This window comes from Bombina bombina, chromosome 7 (genome assembly GCF_027579735.1).
Source record: "Bombina bombina isolate aBomBom1 chromosome 7, aBomBom1.pri, whole genome shotgun sequence".
NCBI lineage: Eukaryota > Metazoa > Chordata > Amphibia > Anura > Bombinatoridae > Bombina > Bombina bombina.
In genome coordinates, this window is record NC_069505.1 from 515553494 (window position 1) to 515571353 (window position 17860).

The 17860-nt window shown below is 38.5% G+C and overlaps 1 protein-coding gene across 1 annotated transcript in view; it reads left to right on the plus strand.

Annotated features, from left to right (window-relative positions):
- Nucleotides 1-16959, plus strand: part of LOC128666935 (cytochrome P450 2G1) — a 136657-nt gene extending 119698 nt beyond the window's left edge. Inside the window, exons 7-9 of the mRNA XM_053721756.1 lie at nt 5857-6044; nt 16251-16392; nt 16681-16959. Of these exons, the coding sequence (XP_053577731.1) occupies nt 5857-6044; nt 16251-16392; nt 16681-16862 (512 nt within the window). The 3' untranslated portion in view covers nt 16863-16959. The remainder of the gene's footprint in view (nt 1-5856; nt 6045-16250; nt 16393-16680) is intronic.
- Nucleotides 16960-17860: the final 901 nt, after the last annotated feature.

Genomic DNA, 17860 nt, shown 5'->3' on the forward strand with positions numbered 1-17860 from the left:
AAACTAACTAAAGTACAAAAAATAAAAAAAGCTAAGTTACAAAAAATAAAAAAAATAAGTTACAAACATTTAAAAAAATTACAACAATTTTAAGCATACCCCTAATCTAACCCAAACCCCCTTAAAATAACCTAACACTAATCCCCTGAAGATCATCCTACCTTTAGTCGTCTTCACTCAACCGAGCCACCGATGGAACTGAAGAGGACATCCGGACCGGCAGAAGTGATCCTCCAAGGGGCGCTGAAGAAATCTTCCATCCGATGAAGTGATCCTCCAAGCGGCGCTGAAGAAATCTTCCATCCGGGCGATGTCATCTTTCAAGAGGCGCTGAAGAAGTCTTCTATCCGGGCGAGGTCATCTTTGAAGCCGGGTCTTGAATCTTCATCCCGCCGATGCGGAACATCCTTCTTTCCCGACGGACTACCAATGAATGAAGGCTCCTTTAAGGGACGTCATCCAAGATGGCGTCCCTTCAATTCCGATTGGCTGATAGGATTCTATCAGCCAATCGGAATTAAGGTAGGAAAAATCTGATTGGCTGATTGAATCAGCCAATCAGATTCAAGTTCAATCCGATTGGCTGATCCAATCAGCCAATCAGATTGAGCTCACATTCTATTGGCTGTTCCGATCAGCCAATAGAATGCAAGCTCAATCTGATTGGCTGATTGGATCAGCCAATCGGATTGAACTTGAATCTGATTGGCTGATTCAATTTCAATTTGGGTTAGATTAGGGGTATGTGGGTGGTGGGTTTTAATGTTGGGGGGGTTGTATTTTTCTTTTACAGGCAAAAGAGCTGAACTCTTTGGGGCATGCCCCCACAAAAGGCCCTTTTAAGGGCTGGTAATGTAAAAGAGCTTTGAACTTTTTTAATGTAGAATAGGGTAGGGCATTTTTTTTATTTTGGGGGGGTTTGTTATTTTATTAGGGGGCTTAGATTAGGTGTAAGTAGCTTAAAATTGTAATTTTTTTTAAATGTTTGTAACTTATTTTTTTTATTTTTTGTAACTTAGCTTTTTTTATTTTTTGTACTTTAGTTAGTTTCTGTAATTGTATTTAATTGTAGTTATTTGTAGGTAGTTTATTTAATTTATTTAATGATAGTGTAGTGTTAGGTTTAATTGTAACTTAGGTTAGGATTTATTTTTCAGGTAATTTTGTATTTCTTTTAGCTAGGTAGTTATTAAATAGTTAATAACTATTTAATAACTATTCTAACTAGCTAAAATAAATACAAATTTACCTGTAAAATAAATATAAATCCTAAGATAGCTACAATGTAATTATTAATTATATTGTAGCTATCTTAGGGTTTATTTTACAGGTAAGTATTTAGTTTTAAATAGGAATAATTTATTAAAGTATAGTGTAGTGTTAGGTGTAATTGTAACTTAGGTTAGTTTTTAGTTTACAGGTACATTTCTCTTTATTTTAGCTAGGTAAGCTATTAAATAGTTAATAACTATTTAATAGCTATTGTACCTGGTTAAAATAAATTGAAATTTGCCTGTAAAATAAAAATAAATCCTAAGATAGCTACAATATAATTATTATTTATATTGTAGCTATATTAGGGTTTATTTTATAGGTAAGTATTTTGTTTTAAATAGGATTAACTTAGTTAATAAGAGAAATATTATTTAGATTTATTTAATTAATATTTAAGTTAGGGGGGTGTTAGGGTTAGTGTTAGACTTAGGTTTAGGGGTTAATAATTTTATTACAGGGGCGGCGGTGTAGTGGGGGGCAGGATAGGGGCTAATAAATTTATTATAGGTGGCGACGGTGTAGGGGGGGCAGGATAGGGGTTAATAAATTTATTATAGGCGGCGACGGTGTAGGGGGGGCAGGATAGGGGTTAATAAATTTAATATAGGCTGCGGCGGGTTCAGGGAGCGGCGGTTTAGGGGTTAAACTATTTATTTAGTTGCAGCGAGGTGCAGGATCAGCAGGATAGGGGTTAATAATTTTATTATAGAGGGCGACGGTATAGGGGGGGCAGGATAGGGGTTACTAGGTATAATGTAGGTGGCAGCGGTGTCCGGGAGCGGCGGTTTAGGGGTTAATACATTTATAAGAGTTGCGGCAGGGACTAGGAGTGGCAGTTTAGGGGTTAGTAACTTTATTTCGTTGCGGGAGGCTCCGGGGGCGCCGGTATAGGGATAAAACAGTGCAGTTTAGTGTGAGTGCTTAGTGACAGGCTAGCAATAAAGCTGGGAAAAAGCCGAAGAGCAGCGAGATCGGATGAGTGATAACTCTCACAGTCCGCTGCTCATCGCCCCGTACTTGGTGCGCGACTTTTTGACAGCTTTATTTGATAACTTAGGCGAACGTATTCAGGTCCGCGGCGGCGAAGGTAGGCGAGCTTAGGCGGGCGTATTGGGCCGGCGAAGGCAGGAAAAGTAGACACGTTGATAACTACCCCCCTTAGTGTTAAAAAACATCATATAAAAAATAAAATAAACATATAAACAAACGTGATCAGTACAGGTATAGTGATAAATAGTCCTGTTAAGAATCAAAAAGGAAATGAAGTGTAGACTTGAATGACGATATCCAATCTTATGAGGACAACCTATTACAGATTATCTTCAGATTATCGCTTATAGTCCTGAGGGAAATAAAGCATAATCAGTAGTTCCTTGTGGAATAATTGATCTTGTCTGGGGTTCACCCATCAATACTACTGATGAGGTTTAGGCCTTTCTTTCTGACTACACTTTTTCCTGTAGGACAAACCTACTACAGAATGTTTGGACCTTTAAGACCCAAGTGTGATTTTAAAGACAGTGCTGGCATAGGAGTCATAAGCTGCCTCGAAGAAGCAGGGCAGAAAAAATTATACCTGTCTGGAACAAGTAGCAGAACAGAGGGATTGATACTTGCCTGGAAAAAAGGAACATGGCAGAGGCATTGATACCTGCCTGAAAGAAGAAGCGGGGCAGAGGGATTGATACCTGCCTGAAAGAAGAAGCGGGGCAGAGGGATTGATACCTGCCTGAAAGAAGAAGCGGGGCAGAGGCATTGATACCTGCCTGAAAGAAGAAGCGAGGCAGAGGGATTGATACCTGCCTGAAAGAAGAAGCGGGGCAGAGGGATTGATACCTGCCTGAAAGAAGAAGCGGGGCAGAGGGATTGATACCTGCCTGAAAGAAGAAGCGGGGCAGAGGGATTGATACATGCCTGAAAGAAGAAGCGGGGCAGAGGGATTGATACCTGCCTGAAAGAAGAAGCGGGGCAGAGGGATTGATACATGCCTGAAAGAAGAAGCGGGGCAGAGGCATTGATACCTGCCTGAAAGAAGAAGCGGGGCAGAGGGATTGATACCTGCCTGAAAGAAGAAGCGGGGCAGAGGCATTGATACCTGCCTGAAAGAAGAAGCGGGGCAGAGGGATTGATACCTGCCTGAAAGAAGAAGCGGGGCAGAGGGATTGATACCTGCCTGGGAGCCCACTGAGACCAGCCCAGCTGGGGGAGATATAGCAGTTGGCCTGACCCTGGTCTCAGCAACAATTGCTCTGGTAGCAGACCTACAATTCAGGTGCTGTCCTGAAATTTGGACGGGTGCAAGATAAAAAACCAGCAATTACAAGTGGCGGATCAGATCTCTGGTTAATTTTCAAATTGTCTCCTAATTGCTTCCAAAATACAGTGTGTTGTAGCTGCTTAAAATAAAAAAAATAAAAAAAATGGTACCAAGCAAGCAGTTATGAGGGGTTAAACCGAGTGGTTGTGTTACTGAAAAGTACTTTTACATTGCAGTCTATGGGGACTGTGTTTCCTGTGAATATATATGTATATACACATATTAACAAATAAATATATATATATATATACACAACACAAGGGTTTTTCAAAAAAAGTTAAATTTAATTGACGTTTCGGGGATGTTTACCCGAAATGTCAATTACATTAACTTTTTTTTTTTTAATTTCTGTGACTTCACTGTTAGTGTGTTGGATATAATATTGGAGTGGTAGTACAGGTGGCCGACCCAGGAGGGCGGATTCTGCAATTGAGTTTGTATATATATATATATATATATATATATATAAAATCATATACATATATATTTACACTTTGCTGCCCATTGCTGTGCTAGGTTCTCAGCTGTTCCTGACAGCAGGAGTACGATGCTCCCATTGAAGCTTATGGTAGTGCATCTTCGTGAGCGCAAAACTTCCACGCAATGCAATGCGAGGTTGCGTTCTCAGTGCGTTCAACTTGTAATACCAGCACACATTTGTATGCGCTGATATTACTGAGTGGAACGCAGATATCGCGCTCGGGTAAGTGATATTTTGAGCTCCACTCGTAATCTGGCCCTAAATAAGTAAACAGTCATGATAAAAGAAAAGGTACATCCCTTCAAAAAGTTGTGGGGACAAAGGGAAACTGTGTTAAAAGTGGGACAATCCAGTTAAAAAGAGAACATAGGTTAGAACTAGAAAACCCTCACAAAATCCCAATTAAGATGTACCCCACAAATTGTAAATCTTCTAATAGTATAGAAATGCTTAGAATATAAAACCAAAAATCAGCTCAGCTACATACAGGGCTAGATTACAAGTGCAGCGCTAAATTATTGCTATCTCACAGACTGGCAAATTTGCCCATTTGCGGGAGTGCAATAATTAATCAGCCATTACGAGCGGCTAGTTATTGCTACAGCGAGCTTGGGTGAGCAATTACTGCGTATAAAATGAACCAGAGATCGTATCTCTGGTTAATTTTATAAATCTGCCCCAGATGCCCCCAAAATATTGTCTAGTGTAGTTAATTAAAAAATATAGATGCCAGCATCTTTTTTTTTATATAAAATTACTGCATGAGGCAGTATTTTAGGGTTAAAGTGGGGTGTTGGAAAAAAAACAGCAGTGAAAGTGCCTTTACATTGCGGTCTATGGGAACTGTGATCTCAATAAATATATATGTATATGCTTTTATATACATATATATTTATGTGTTAAAATATACATATTAACACATAAATATATATGTTTATCAGCATATACAGATATATTTAAAATGGCTGCCATTACTGCGCGACTTTCCCCCTTCGCTAATGAAAGTTCTGATTTTGTGAATGTTAATGTTAAAAAATAGTGAACAAAAGATTGCTTTTCCGTAACATCAAGATTTGTATTAGGCAAATACATTTACCTAATATCCAAAAAAAATTCGTACGAATGCAAATCTGTGACAAAAATTAGATTTTCGTTTAGTTTTTAATTAAACGAATATCCGAATGGAAAAATGTTTACTTTATTTTTTTAAGGGTTTAATAACTCCATGTTTTCTAGAGATCATTAAGGTAAGAACAAAAACAAATGTAAATGTTTAACTAAAATTCAGTATTCACTTTGTTTTAAACTAAACGAATACTGCATAGTGCAGCCACCGAATATTCGGGAAAATTAATTTCCCTGAATATTTGTAACGAAAATTTTGGCCGAAAAGAAAATGTCTTGACTGCAAATATCTTATATCCATTATGTTTAACTAATGTGCTGAAACATTCATCCACCATCAATAGTTGATTATCTTATATAAACCTTTTGTCTGTGACATTATTGGAAATAGGTAGTATCCATACGGTCAGCTTTTGCAGCAAAAAATTAATGACACGTGGTGCTTCCTTCAAAATTAATTTTAAGAGCCAAATTGAGTGTACCCTTCTTACTACAATTTTAAAGCAGCTTGATTTAGCAATGAATATGGTTGGGCTAGATAGAGGAAATGAATAGAGTCCACAAAATCGACAGTATATTTGTCTTTGGATTACAAATGATCACACACCATTGACTCTTAGACCTTACCTATATCTACTTACCACTTTCACCTATGCAGAACATATCCACAAAGAGATTGACCAAGTCATTGGCCATAATCGGGCTCCAAGCATTGAAGATCGCTCCAAAATGCCCTACACGGATGCAGTGATCCATGAGATACAGAGATTCATTGACCTCATACCACTGGGTCTCCCTCACAAAGTGAATAGTGATGTTATCTTTAGAGACTATGTCATCCCTAAGGTAAGACCACACAACTCTCTTAAAAGTAAAATAATCTACCTATACCTATAAAGTATGACAGACACTCTAACCCAAACCTTAACACCAATCCATAATCCTAATCCCAATAATTTACCTAACATAAACTCAATTCATAACCCCAATACCTTTACCTGATATTAGACCATCAGACAAAATATTGTTACTTATATATATTGTGACTGGTAAATTGCTGACCAAACTAGACTTTAACATTGAGGTGAGATGAAAGTACAAATTGCAAGCAATGGCAAATGGTTTTACATTTTCAGCAGTGTTTAACAAAATAAAGGTGAAGTGTATTTCTGTGTTTTACCAGGTTTCTCAGGTACGTAGTTAAAAGGACATAAAACTCAACATTTTTATTTCATGATTCAGGTAGAGAATACAAATTAAAACAATGTTTTAAATTATTTCTAATATCTAATTTGCTTAATTCACTTGGTATTCTTTGTTGAAGAAACAGCAATACACATGGGTAAAAGGAATAACATATGAGGCATGAATGTGCATCCAGAGTTCAGCAGCTCCTGAGCTTACCTCTGTATGCTTTCCAACAAATGATATCAAAACAATACAAATTAGAAAAAGAGGTAAATTGGAAAGTTGTTTAAAATTGCATGGTCTCTCTAAATCATGAAAGACAAACTATCGGCTAGATTACGAGTTTTGTCAGTAAAGCTGTGCGGTGCTAACGAGCAGTTTATGCTCACCGCTCACCTACAGACAACGCTGGTATTACAAGTTTTTTCAAACCCGGCGTTAGCCACAGAAAAGTGAGCGGAGAGCAAAATTTAGCTCCACATCTCACTGTAATACCAGCGCTGCTTATGGTAGCGGTGAGCTGGCAAAACGTGCTCGTGCACGATTTCCCCATATGAATCAATGGGGGAGAGCAAGCTGAAAAAAAACCTAACACCTGCAAAAAGGCAGCGTTTAGCTTCTAACGCAGCCCATTGATTCCTATGGGGAAATAAAAGTTATGACTACACCTAACACCCTAACATGAACCCCGAGTCTAAACACCCCGCCGCCACCTACATTATACTTATAAACCCCTAATCTGCTGCCCCCAACATTGCGACACCTACATTATATTTATTAACCCCTAATCTGCCGCCCCCAATGTCGCCGCAACCTATCTACAATTAATAACCCCTAATCTGCCACCCCCAACGTCGCCACCACTATATTAAAGTTATTAGCCCCTAAATATAAGTCTAACCCTAAATCTAACACCCCCCCTAACTTAAATATAATTTAAATAAATCTAAATAAAATTACTATTAATAACTAAATTATTCCTATTTAAAACTAAATACTTACCTATAAAATAAACCCTAAGCTAGCTACAATATAACTAATAGTTACATTGTAGCTATCTTAGGGTTTATTTTTATTTTACAGGTAAGTTTGTATTTATTTTAACTAGGTAGAATAGTTATTAAATCGTTATTAACTATTTAATAACTACCTAGCTAAAATAAGTACAAATTTACCTGTAAAATTAAACCTAACCTAAGTTACAATTACACCTAACACTACACTATAATTAAATTAATTCCCTAAATTAACTACAATTAAATACAATTAAATAAAATTATCTAAAGTACGAAACCACTCCCCACTAAATTACAGAAAATAATAAAATAATTACAAGATTTTTAAACTAATTACACCTAATCTAATCCCCCTAATAAAATAAAAAAGCCCCCCAAAATTAAAAAAAAAAACCTACCCTATACTAAATTACAAATAGCCCTTAAAAGGGCTTTTTGCGGGGTATTGCCCCAAAGTAATCAGCTCTTTAACCTGTAAAAAAAAAATACAATACCCCCCAACCTAACACTAACACCTTGAAGATCACCCTACCTTGAGAAGTCTTCACCCAACCGGGCCGCAGTCCTCAACGAAGCCAGGCGAAGTGGTCCTCCAGACGGGCAGAAGTCTTCATCCAAGCCGGGAAGAAGAGGTCCTCCAGAAGGGCAGAAGTCTTCATCCAGATGGCATCTTCTATCTTCATCCATCCGGAGCGGAGCGGGTCCATCTTCAAGCCATCCGACACAGAGCATCCTCTTCTGTCTTCATCCGATGACTAAATGACGGTACCTTTAAGTGACGTCATCCGAAATGGCGTCCCTTCAATTCCGATTGGCTGATAGAATTCTATCAGCCAATCGGAATTAAGGTAGAAAAAATCCTATTGGCTGATGCAATCAGCCAATAGGATTGAGCTCACATTTGAACTATTTATTCTACCTTAATTCCGATTGGCTGATAGAATTGAAGGGACGCCATCTTGGATGACGTCACTTAAAGGTAACGTCATTTAGTCGTCGGATGAAGACAGAAGAGGATGCTCCACGTCAGATGGCTTGAAAATGGACCCGTTCCACTCCGGATGGATGAAGATAGAAGATGCCATCTGGATGAAGACTTCTGCCCATCTGGAGGACCTCTTCTTCCCGGCTTGGATGAAGACTTCTACCCGTCTGGAGGACCACTTCGCCCGACTTCATTGAGGACTTCAGCCCAGTTGGGTGAAGACGTCTCAAGGTAGGGTGATCTTCAAGGGGTTAGTGTTAGGTTTTATTAAGGGGGGATTGGGTGGGTTTTAGAGTAGGGTTGGGTGTGTGGGTGGTCGGTTTTAATGTTGGGGGGTATTGTATTTTTTTTTACAGGTAAAAGAGCTGATTACTTTGGGGCTATTTGTAATTTAGTATAGGGTAGGGCTTCTTTTTATTTTGGGGGGCTTTTTTATTTTATTAGGGGGATTAGATTAGGTGTAATTAGTTTAAAAACTTGTGATTATTTTATTCTTTTCTGTAATTTAGTGGGGTTTTTTTTGTACTTTAGTTTATTTTATTTAATTGTAATTAATTTAATTTAATTTAGGTAATTAATTTATAGTGTAGTGTTAGGTGTAATTGTAACTTAGGTTAGGTTTTATTTTAAAGGTAAATTTGTCTTTATTTTAACTAGGTAGCTATTAAATAGTTAATAACTATTTAATAACTATTCAACCTAGTTCAAATAAATACAAAGTTGCCTGTAAAATAAAAATAAACCCTAAGCTAGATACAATGTAACTATTAGTTATATTTTAGCTATCATAGGGTTTATTTTATAGGCAAGTATTTACTTTTAAATAGGAATAATGTAGTTAATTGTAGTAATTTTATTTAGCTTTATTTAAATTATATTTAAGTTAGGGGGTTAGGGTTAGACTTAGGTTTAGGGGTTAATACATTTAATATAGTGGCGGCGATGTTGGGGACGGCAGATTAGGGGTTAATAAATGTAGTAGGTGGTGACGATGTTAGGGACAGCAGATTAGGGTTTAATAATATTTAACTAGTGTTTGCAAGGCAGGAGTGCGGCGGTTTAGGGGTTAATATATTTATTAAAGTGGCGGCAATGTCCGGTTCGGCAGATTAGGGGTTAAAATTTTTATTTTAGTTTTTGCGATGTGGGGGGCCTTGGTTTAGGGATTAATAGGTAGTTTATGGGTGTTAGTGTACTTTTTAGCACTTTAGTTAAGAGTTTTATACTACGGCGTTAGCTCATAAAACTCTTAACTACTGACTTTCAAATGCGGTACGGATCTTGGAGGTAGAGGGTGTACAGCTCACTTTTTGGAAGACTCGTAATACCGGCATTAGGAAAATCCCATTGAAAATATAGGATACGCAATTGACGTAAGTGGATTTGCAGTATTTTCGAGTTGCGAAAAAAAAGTGAGCGGTACACCTGTACATGCAAGACTCGTAATACCAGTGGGCATTAAAAAGAAGCGTTGGGACCTCTCAAAGCTGCTTTTTAACCCTAACGCAAGACTCGTAATCTAGACGATTGTGTTTCATGTCTCTTTAATAATAAATCATTTGTATTTAGGTCAAGCCAATACAATATCCTGCACATTTAAAATCTCATAAATCTTCTTGAGCAACATGAGCTGGTTTACTGTGACGTTTGTTGTTTTTCAACGCAATGAGGCTGGGCTAGATTACAAGTGGGCTGCTTACTGTTGCGTGCAAACAAAAGGGGTTTTATCATGGCTCTTTGTGCTCATCGGAATTAGCGAGCGTATTAGCAGTTGAAAGTAAACATGTTTAGTTCATCGCAATTGAATTTAATGTGCACAGGGATAGCGCAAACTTCAGAGTTCTGGTTAATTGTTATGCTCGACTAAAAAATTACACAAAACACATCAAAACTACATTTAAAAGTGGAAGATAAACAAGGGGCGCCAACATAGTGTGAATTGTTCAAACAACAAATATAAAAGTGATGTGCAAAAAACTACTCACAAGGAAAGTGGCACCTTAAATGAATAAGGTGCGATAAAGCAGGCTGACATTCAAATTCCAGCAGTCAGTACGCTGGAGGTCTCACCCAGAGGACCTGTGGAATCCAGATAGGCGTCTAGAAAGTAGCACCCACGTTTTTTAGGCCCAATGGCCGGACCAGGTGAGCTGCAAGCTGATAGGTGTTCTCCTGCTGCACTCACGCCACCGAGACTTTTCTCCAAAACTGACAGTGTCAGTGTATGAAAGGTTCCGTGGTAAAAGTCCTGTTTCAAAAACAAGTGGATCGTGGAAAGAAGCAAAAATACCGGGTCGTGGTATAAAACAAACAGTATTTATTTTGCAACGCGTTTCTCAGTCTATTCAAGACCGTTTCATGATGCCTGATGAAACAGTCTGGAATAGACTGAGAAACGCGTTGCAAAATAAATACTGTTTGTTTTATACCACGACCCGGTATTTTTGCTTCTTTCCACGATCCACTTGTTTTTGAAACAGGACTTTTACCACGGAAAGTTGTGAGGTCTCAGGTGTTAGAAAAAAGAAGTCATGCAAAAGCAGCCTCTTTTAGACCAGTGTGCTTTTCGCAGAGGAAGATTTTCCTGAAGTATATCAGTCTGATCCTGCCAAGTAAGGTCAGTCCAGCCCTGAAATACCAGACAATTCTCCTCTGAGCTAGGAACATGACAACCCCAGGCGATCATTATGGCCTCCTATGGGTCTCTGTTAAAAGCACTCTAAGGGGCCGAATTATCAAGCTCCAAATGGAACAGCAGTTATGAAGCAGCGGTCTAAAGAGGCAGCGGACAGAAATCAACCCAATCTCATACGATCGGGTTGATTGACACCTCCTACTAGCGGGTTTGGCCATGAATCTGCAGGGGGCGGCATTGCACAAGCAGTTCACATTAACTGCTTGTGCAATGATAAATGCTGACAGCGTATATTTAACCCCAGACAGGTCTGGGTGCAAGGCCCATAGGAAAAATTACAAAACAGATTAATACAGCACACAGAGGAAGTCCAGCACTCACAAGTTCTCAGCTAAGATTAAAAGCAAAAATGGAAGAGTTAGTTACCGCTTCTGGCCAAATGGTATAAGCTCAGGTACCATGTCAAGGTCTCTTCCTGAGACCCTAAACAGCCACATAATGCAAGCTCTCAATCCAACAAACTGGGAACAAGTGAAGGGTGCACAGACTTATGTAATCACCCTAGACCTTGACACGGTACCTGGGCTTATCCCATGTGGCCAGATGCGGTAACTAACTTTTCCATTTTTGCTTTTAATCTTAGCTAAGAACTTGTAAGTGAGTGCTGGACTTTCTCCGTGCACTGTATATTTATATATATATATATATATATATATATATATATATATATATATATATATAAATATATATTTATGAATAAATAGAAAATATTCTGCTATGTGAAGAACATTGGAATGTGAAATATTAATATTTCATGTTGGGTTAGCTAGTAAACTTGAGAAAACACAATTGGGATGTTATTTTTTGTTCCACTTTTTGCGCTTCATTGAAGTCTATGGCGAAATATGTTAACACAGTTGAGATGTTTCAAAAATCGGCTTTTTACTTGCACCGAATTAGTGCACAAGCAAAATCGTTTTACTTTCATCATGTTATATGCGTGCTACCCGGCACGTGCAAAAAGCTTACACACGGCTAGATTTAGAGTTTTGTCGGTAACGACCCGCGTAGCTAACGCTGGCTTTTTTCTGGCCGCACCTTTTAAATTACTCTGGTATTGAGAGTTCACAGAATGGCTGCAGTAGGCTCCAAAAAAGGAGAGTAGAGCATATTTAACGCAACTTTAACTCTCAATACCAGAGTTGCTTACGGACGCGGCCAGCTTAAAAAACGTGCTCGTGCACGATCCCCCCATAGAAAACAATGGGGCTGTTTGAGCTGAAAAAAAACCTAACACCTGCAAAAAAGCCGCGTTCAGCTCCTAACGCAGCCCCATTGTTTGCTATGGGGAAACACTTCCTACGTCTGCACCTAACACTCTAACATGTACCCCGAGTCTAAACACCCCTAACCTTACACTTATTAATCCCTAATCTGCCGCCCCCGCTATCGCTGATCCCTGCATATTATTATTAACCCCTAATCTGCCGCTCCGTAAACCGCCGCTACTTACATTATCCCTATGTACCCCTAATCTGCTGCCCCTAACACCGCTGACCCCTATATTATATTTATTAACCCCTAATCTGCCCCCCACAACGTCGCCTCCACCTGCCTACACTTATAAACCCCTAATCTGCCGAGCGGACCGCACCGCTATTATAATAAAGTTATTAACCCCTAATCCGCCTCACTAACCCTATAATAAATAGTATTAACCCCTAATTTGCCCTCCCTAACATCGCCGACACCTAACTTCAAACATTAACCCCTAATCTGCCGACTGGAGCTCACCGCTATTCTAATAAATGTATTAACCCCTAAAGCTAAGTCTAACCCTAACACTAACACCCCCCTAAGTTAAATATAATTTAAATCTAACGAAATTAATTAACTCTTATTAAATAAATTATTCCTATTTAAAGCTAAATACTTACCTGTAAAATAAATCCTAATATAGCTAAAATATAAATTATAATTATATTACAGCTATTTTAGGATTTATATTTATTTTACAGGTAACTTTGTATTTATTTTAACCAGGTACAATAGCTATTAAATAGTTAAGAACTATTTAATAGCTAAAATAGTTAAAAATTATTACAAAATTACCTGTAAAATAAATCCTAACCTAAGTTACAATTAAACCTAACACTACACTATCAATAAATAAATTAAATAAAATACCTACAATTACCTACAATTAAACCTAACACTACACTATCAATAAATTAATTAAATACAATATCTACAAATAAATACAATTAAATAAACTAACTAAAGTACAAAAAATAAAAAAGAACTAAGTTACAAAAAATAAAAAAATATTTACAAACATTAGAAAAACATTACAACAATTTTAAACTAATTACACCTACTCTAAGCCCCCTAATAAAATAACAAAGCCCCCCAAAATAAAAAAATGCCCTACCCTATTCTAAATTACAAAAGTTCAAAGCTCTTTTACCTTACCAGCCCTGAACAGGGCCCTTTGCGGGGCATGCCCCAAGAAATTCAGCTCTTTTGCCTGTAAAAAAACACATACAATACCCCCCCCAACATTACAACCCACCACCCACATACCCCTAATCTAACCCAAACCCCCCTTAAATAAACCTAACACTAAGCCCCTGAAGATCTTCCTACCTTGTCTTCACCTCACCGGGTATCACACCGATCCGTCCTGGCTCCGATATCTTCATCCAACCCAAGCGGGGGCTAGACATCCATCATCCGACGGCTGAAGAAGTCCAGAAAAGGGTCCAAAGTCTTCATCCTATCCGGGAAGAGGAGTAGATCCGGTCAGCCAATAGAATGCGAGCTCAATCTGATTGGCTGATCGGATCAGCCAATCGGATTGAACTTGATTCTGATTGGCTGATTCCATCAGCCAATCAGAATTTTCCTACCTTAATTCCGATTGGCTGATAGAATCCAATCAGCCAATTGGAATTTGAGGGATGCCATCTTGGATGATGTCCCTTAAAGGAACCGTCATTCTTCAGTTGGACGTCGTCGGAAGAAGATGGGTCCGCGCTGGAGGTCTTCACGATGGAGCCGGTCCTCATCGGATGAAGATAGAAGATGCCGCTTGGAAGAAGATGGTTGCCGGTCCGGATCTACTCTTCTTCCCGGATAGGATGAAGACTTTGGACCCTCTTCTGGACTTCTTCAGCCGTCGGATGATGGATGTCTAGCCCCCGCTTGGGTTGGATGAAGATATCGGAGCCAGGACGGATCGGTGTGATACCTGGTGAGGTGAAGACAAGGTAGGAAGATCTTCAGGGGCTTAGTGTTATGTTTATTTAAGGGGGGTTTGGGTTAGATTAGGGGTATGTGGGTGGTGGGTTGTAATGTTGGGGGGGGGTATTGTATGTGTTTTTTTACAGGCAAAAGAGCTGAATTTCTTGGGGAATGCCCCGCAAAGGGCCCTGTTCAGGGCTGGTAAGGTAAAAGAGCTTTGAACTTTTGTAATTTAGAATAGGGTATTGCATTTTTTTTTATTTTGGGGGGCTTTGTTATTTTATTAGGGGGCTTAGAGTAGGTGTAATTAGTTTAAAATTGTTGTAATATTTTTCTAATGTTTGTAAATATTTTTTTATTTTTTGTAACTTAGTTCTTTTTTATTTTTAGTACTTAGTTTATTTAATTGTATTTATTTGTAGATATTGTATTTAATTAATTTATTGATAGTGTAGTGTTAGGTTTAATTGTAGGTAATTGTAGGTATTTTATTTAATTTATTTATTGATAGTGTAGTGTTAGGTTTAATTGTAACTTAGGTTAGGATTTATTTTACAGGTAAATTTGTAATTATTTTAACTATTTTAGCTATTAAATAGTTCTTAACTATTTAATAGCTATTGTACCTGGTTAAAATAAATACAAAGTTAACTGTAAAATAAATATAAATCCTAAAATAGCTATAATATAATTATAATTTATATTGTAGCTATATTAGGGTTTTTTTTACAGGTAAGTATTTAGATTTAAATAGGAATAATTTATTTAATAAGAGTTAATTTATTTCGTTAGATTTAAATTATATTTAACTTAGGGGGGTGTTAGGGTTAGGGTTAGACTTAGCTTTAGGGGTTAATCCATTTATTACAGTAGCGGCGAGATTCGGTCGGCAGATTAGGGGTTAATAATTGAAGTTAGGTGTCAGCGATGTTAGGGAGGGCAGATTAGGGGTTAATACTATTTATTATAGGGTTATTGAGGCGGGAGTGAGGCGGATTAGGGGTTAATAACTTTATTATAGTAGCGGTGCGGTCCGCTCGGCAGATTAGGGGTTAATAAGTGTAGGCAGGTGGAGGCGACATTGAGGGGGGCAGATTAGGGGTTAATAAATATAATATAGGGGTCGGCGGTGTTAGGGGCAGCAGATTAGGGGTGCATAAGTATAACGTAGGTGGCGGTCGGCAGATTAGGGGTTAATTATTGTAGGTAGCTGGCGGCGACATTGTGGGGGGGCAGGTTAGGGGTTAATAAATATAATATAGGGGTCAGCAGTGTTAGGGGCAGCAGATTAGGGGTACATAAGTATAACGTAGGTGGCGGTCGGCAGATTAGGGGTTAAAAAAATTTAATCGAGTGGCGGCGATGTGGGGGGACCTCGGTTTAGGGGTACATAGGTAGTTTATGGGTGTTAGTGTACTTTAGAGCACAGTAGTTAAGAGCTTTATAAACCGGCGTTAGCCCAGAAAGCTCTTAACTACTGACTTTTTTCTGCGGCTGGAGTTTTGTCGTTAGATTTCTAACGCTCACTTCAGACACGACTCTAAATACCGGAGTTAGAAAGATCCCATTGAAAAGATAGGATACGCAATTGACGTAAGGGGATCTGCGGTATGGAAAAGTCGCGGCTGAAAAGTGAGCGTTAGACCCTTTCCTGACTGACTCCAAATACCGGCGGTAGCCTAAAACCAGCGTTAGGAGCCTCTAACGCTGGTTTTCACGGCTACCGCCAAACTCTAAATCTAGGCCACAGTTAGCGCAAAATCACAAAATATTGCTCCACTTATAAATTAGCCCAATCTGTTTCTTTTTTTTTTGTTTACTTTAATTTAACATATATATACATTTTTTTTACTAAAGTTTCAAGAATACCTCGATGAGCAGAGAATTTGTGTTTTTGACGCCAGTAAGTGCATCAGGGTCACCAAAATGGTTGACCACATCCATTGTGCACTTGGACATAATAGTATCTCTTACTCCTTTCTCAGGGAACTACAGTCTACCCACTGCTGAGCTCTGTTCTCCGTGACCCAAAACAATTTAAATTTCCAGACAAGTTCAATCCCAGTCATTTCCTGGATGAAAATGGAAAGTTTCAGAGGAATGATGGCTTCATGCCTTTCTCATTAGGTAATTGCTTGTATACAACTTTCTTTAATTCCTTTGAACATAACTGATTTACTAACTTGAAAACTTACACCACTTACTGTAGACATATAGATACACATATACATATTGTTTAACATTGCAAATAGGTAGCAGGATTGGTGATGGTGAAGGATACATGGACTGGTAGATTGAACAAAATGGACAGATGAAATACTTGATGTATGAAAAATCAGATGAGTCATGGATGGTAGGATAAACAGATGGATAGTTGGATGCAACTAATTTCACACTCTCTGTACTATTGCTTAGGGAAGCGGATCTGTGCTGGAGAGGGTCTTGCACGAATGGAGCTTTTCCTCTTCATCAGCACGATTCTACAGAATTTCACCCTCAGATCTTCACTGGACATAGAAGAATTAGACCTCAGTCCAGAGTTGAGTGGCTTTGGGAATGTTCCTCATCCCTACAAGATCTGCTTCATCCAACGTTAACTTAAATTAAGGACATTATCTGTATTCTTCCACCAACTTTCATTGTAATACCCATATTAAAGGTGCAATAAAGTAAAAATGAGAAGTTCCTGATTCAGATAGAGCATGTGCTTTGTTCTCATTCTACCCTTTGTTTAAAAATAAACCTAGAAACCTAAGTAGGCTAAGAAACCTGCATATTTCTTTAGGCTAGATTACAAGTGGAACACTATTTAACACTCCCACTTCAGCGTTAATTGCTCTATAAGTAAGCTTATTGTGCACATCGGTTTGCACACTTATGACTTAAAATGAACTGTTTTTGCTCATGCACTAACCCAACAAACGTACAAATGCTGAACTTTGAATATTGCGCACGATATCCTATTACCCATAGAAGTCAGTGGAGAAAAATAAATAGAAAAAAAAAACACCCTTCTCATGTGAAAACTCAATCCCATATTCTCAAGTGCACTAAGCCAACATAAAAATATGAATATTTCATGTTACAATATTTTTAAATTACTTACTTTACTTGTAGAGCTTGCGGGGGGGGGGGGGGGTTGAATTAGAAGGAGCTCAGTCTTGGACATGTTAATTTTTAGGTGGTGAGAGGCGACCCAGGAAGAAATACCAGATAAGCAGTCGCTGACATGAGAAAGGACAGAGGGAGAGAAAGCAGGGGTGGAGAGGTAGATCTGGGTTTCATCAGCATAGAGGTGATATTTGAAGTTTACCCAGTGAAGAAGTATAAATGGAGAAGTGTAGAGGACCCAGAACAGATCCTTGAGGTACTCCAACAGACAGAGGTATTGGAGAGGAGGAGTCACCAGCAAATGACACAGAAAAAAGAGGCCAAAAGAGCTAAGGATCTGTAGGAGGAGGGGGTGGTCAACTGTTTTGAAGGCAGCTGAGAGGTCAAGTAAGATGAGTATAGAGTAGTGGCCATTACTTTTAGCAGAGAGAAAATCGTTAGTCACCTTGGTAAGGGCAGTCTCAGTTAAGTGTTTCGGGCGGAA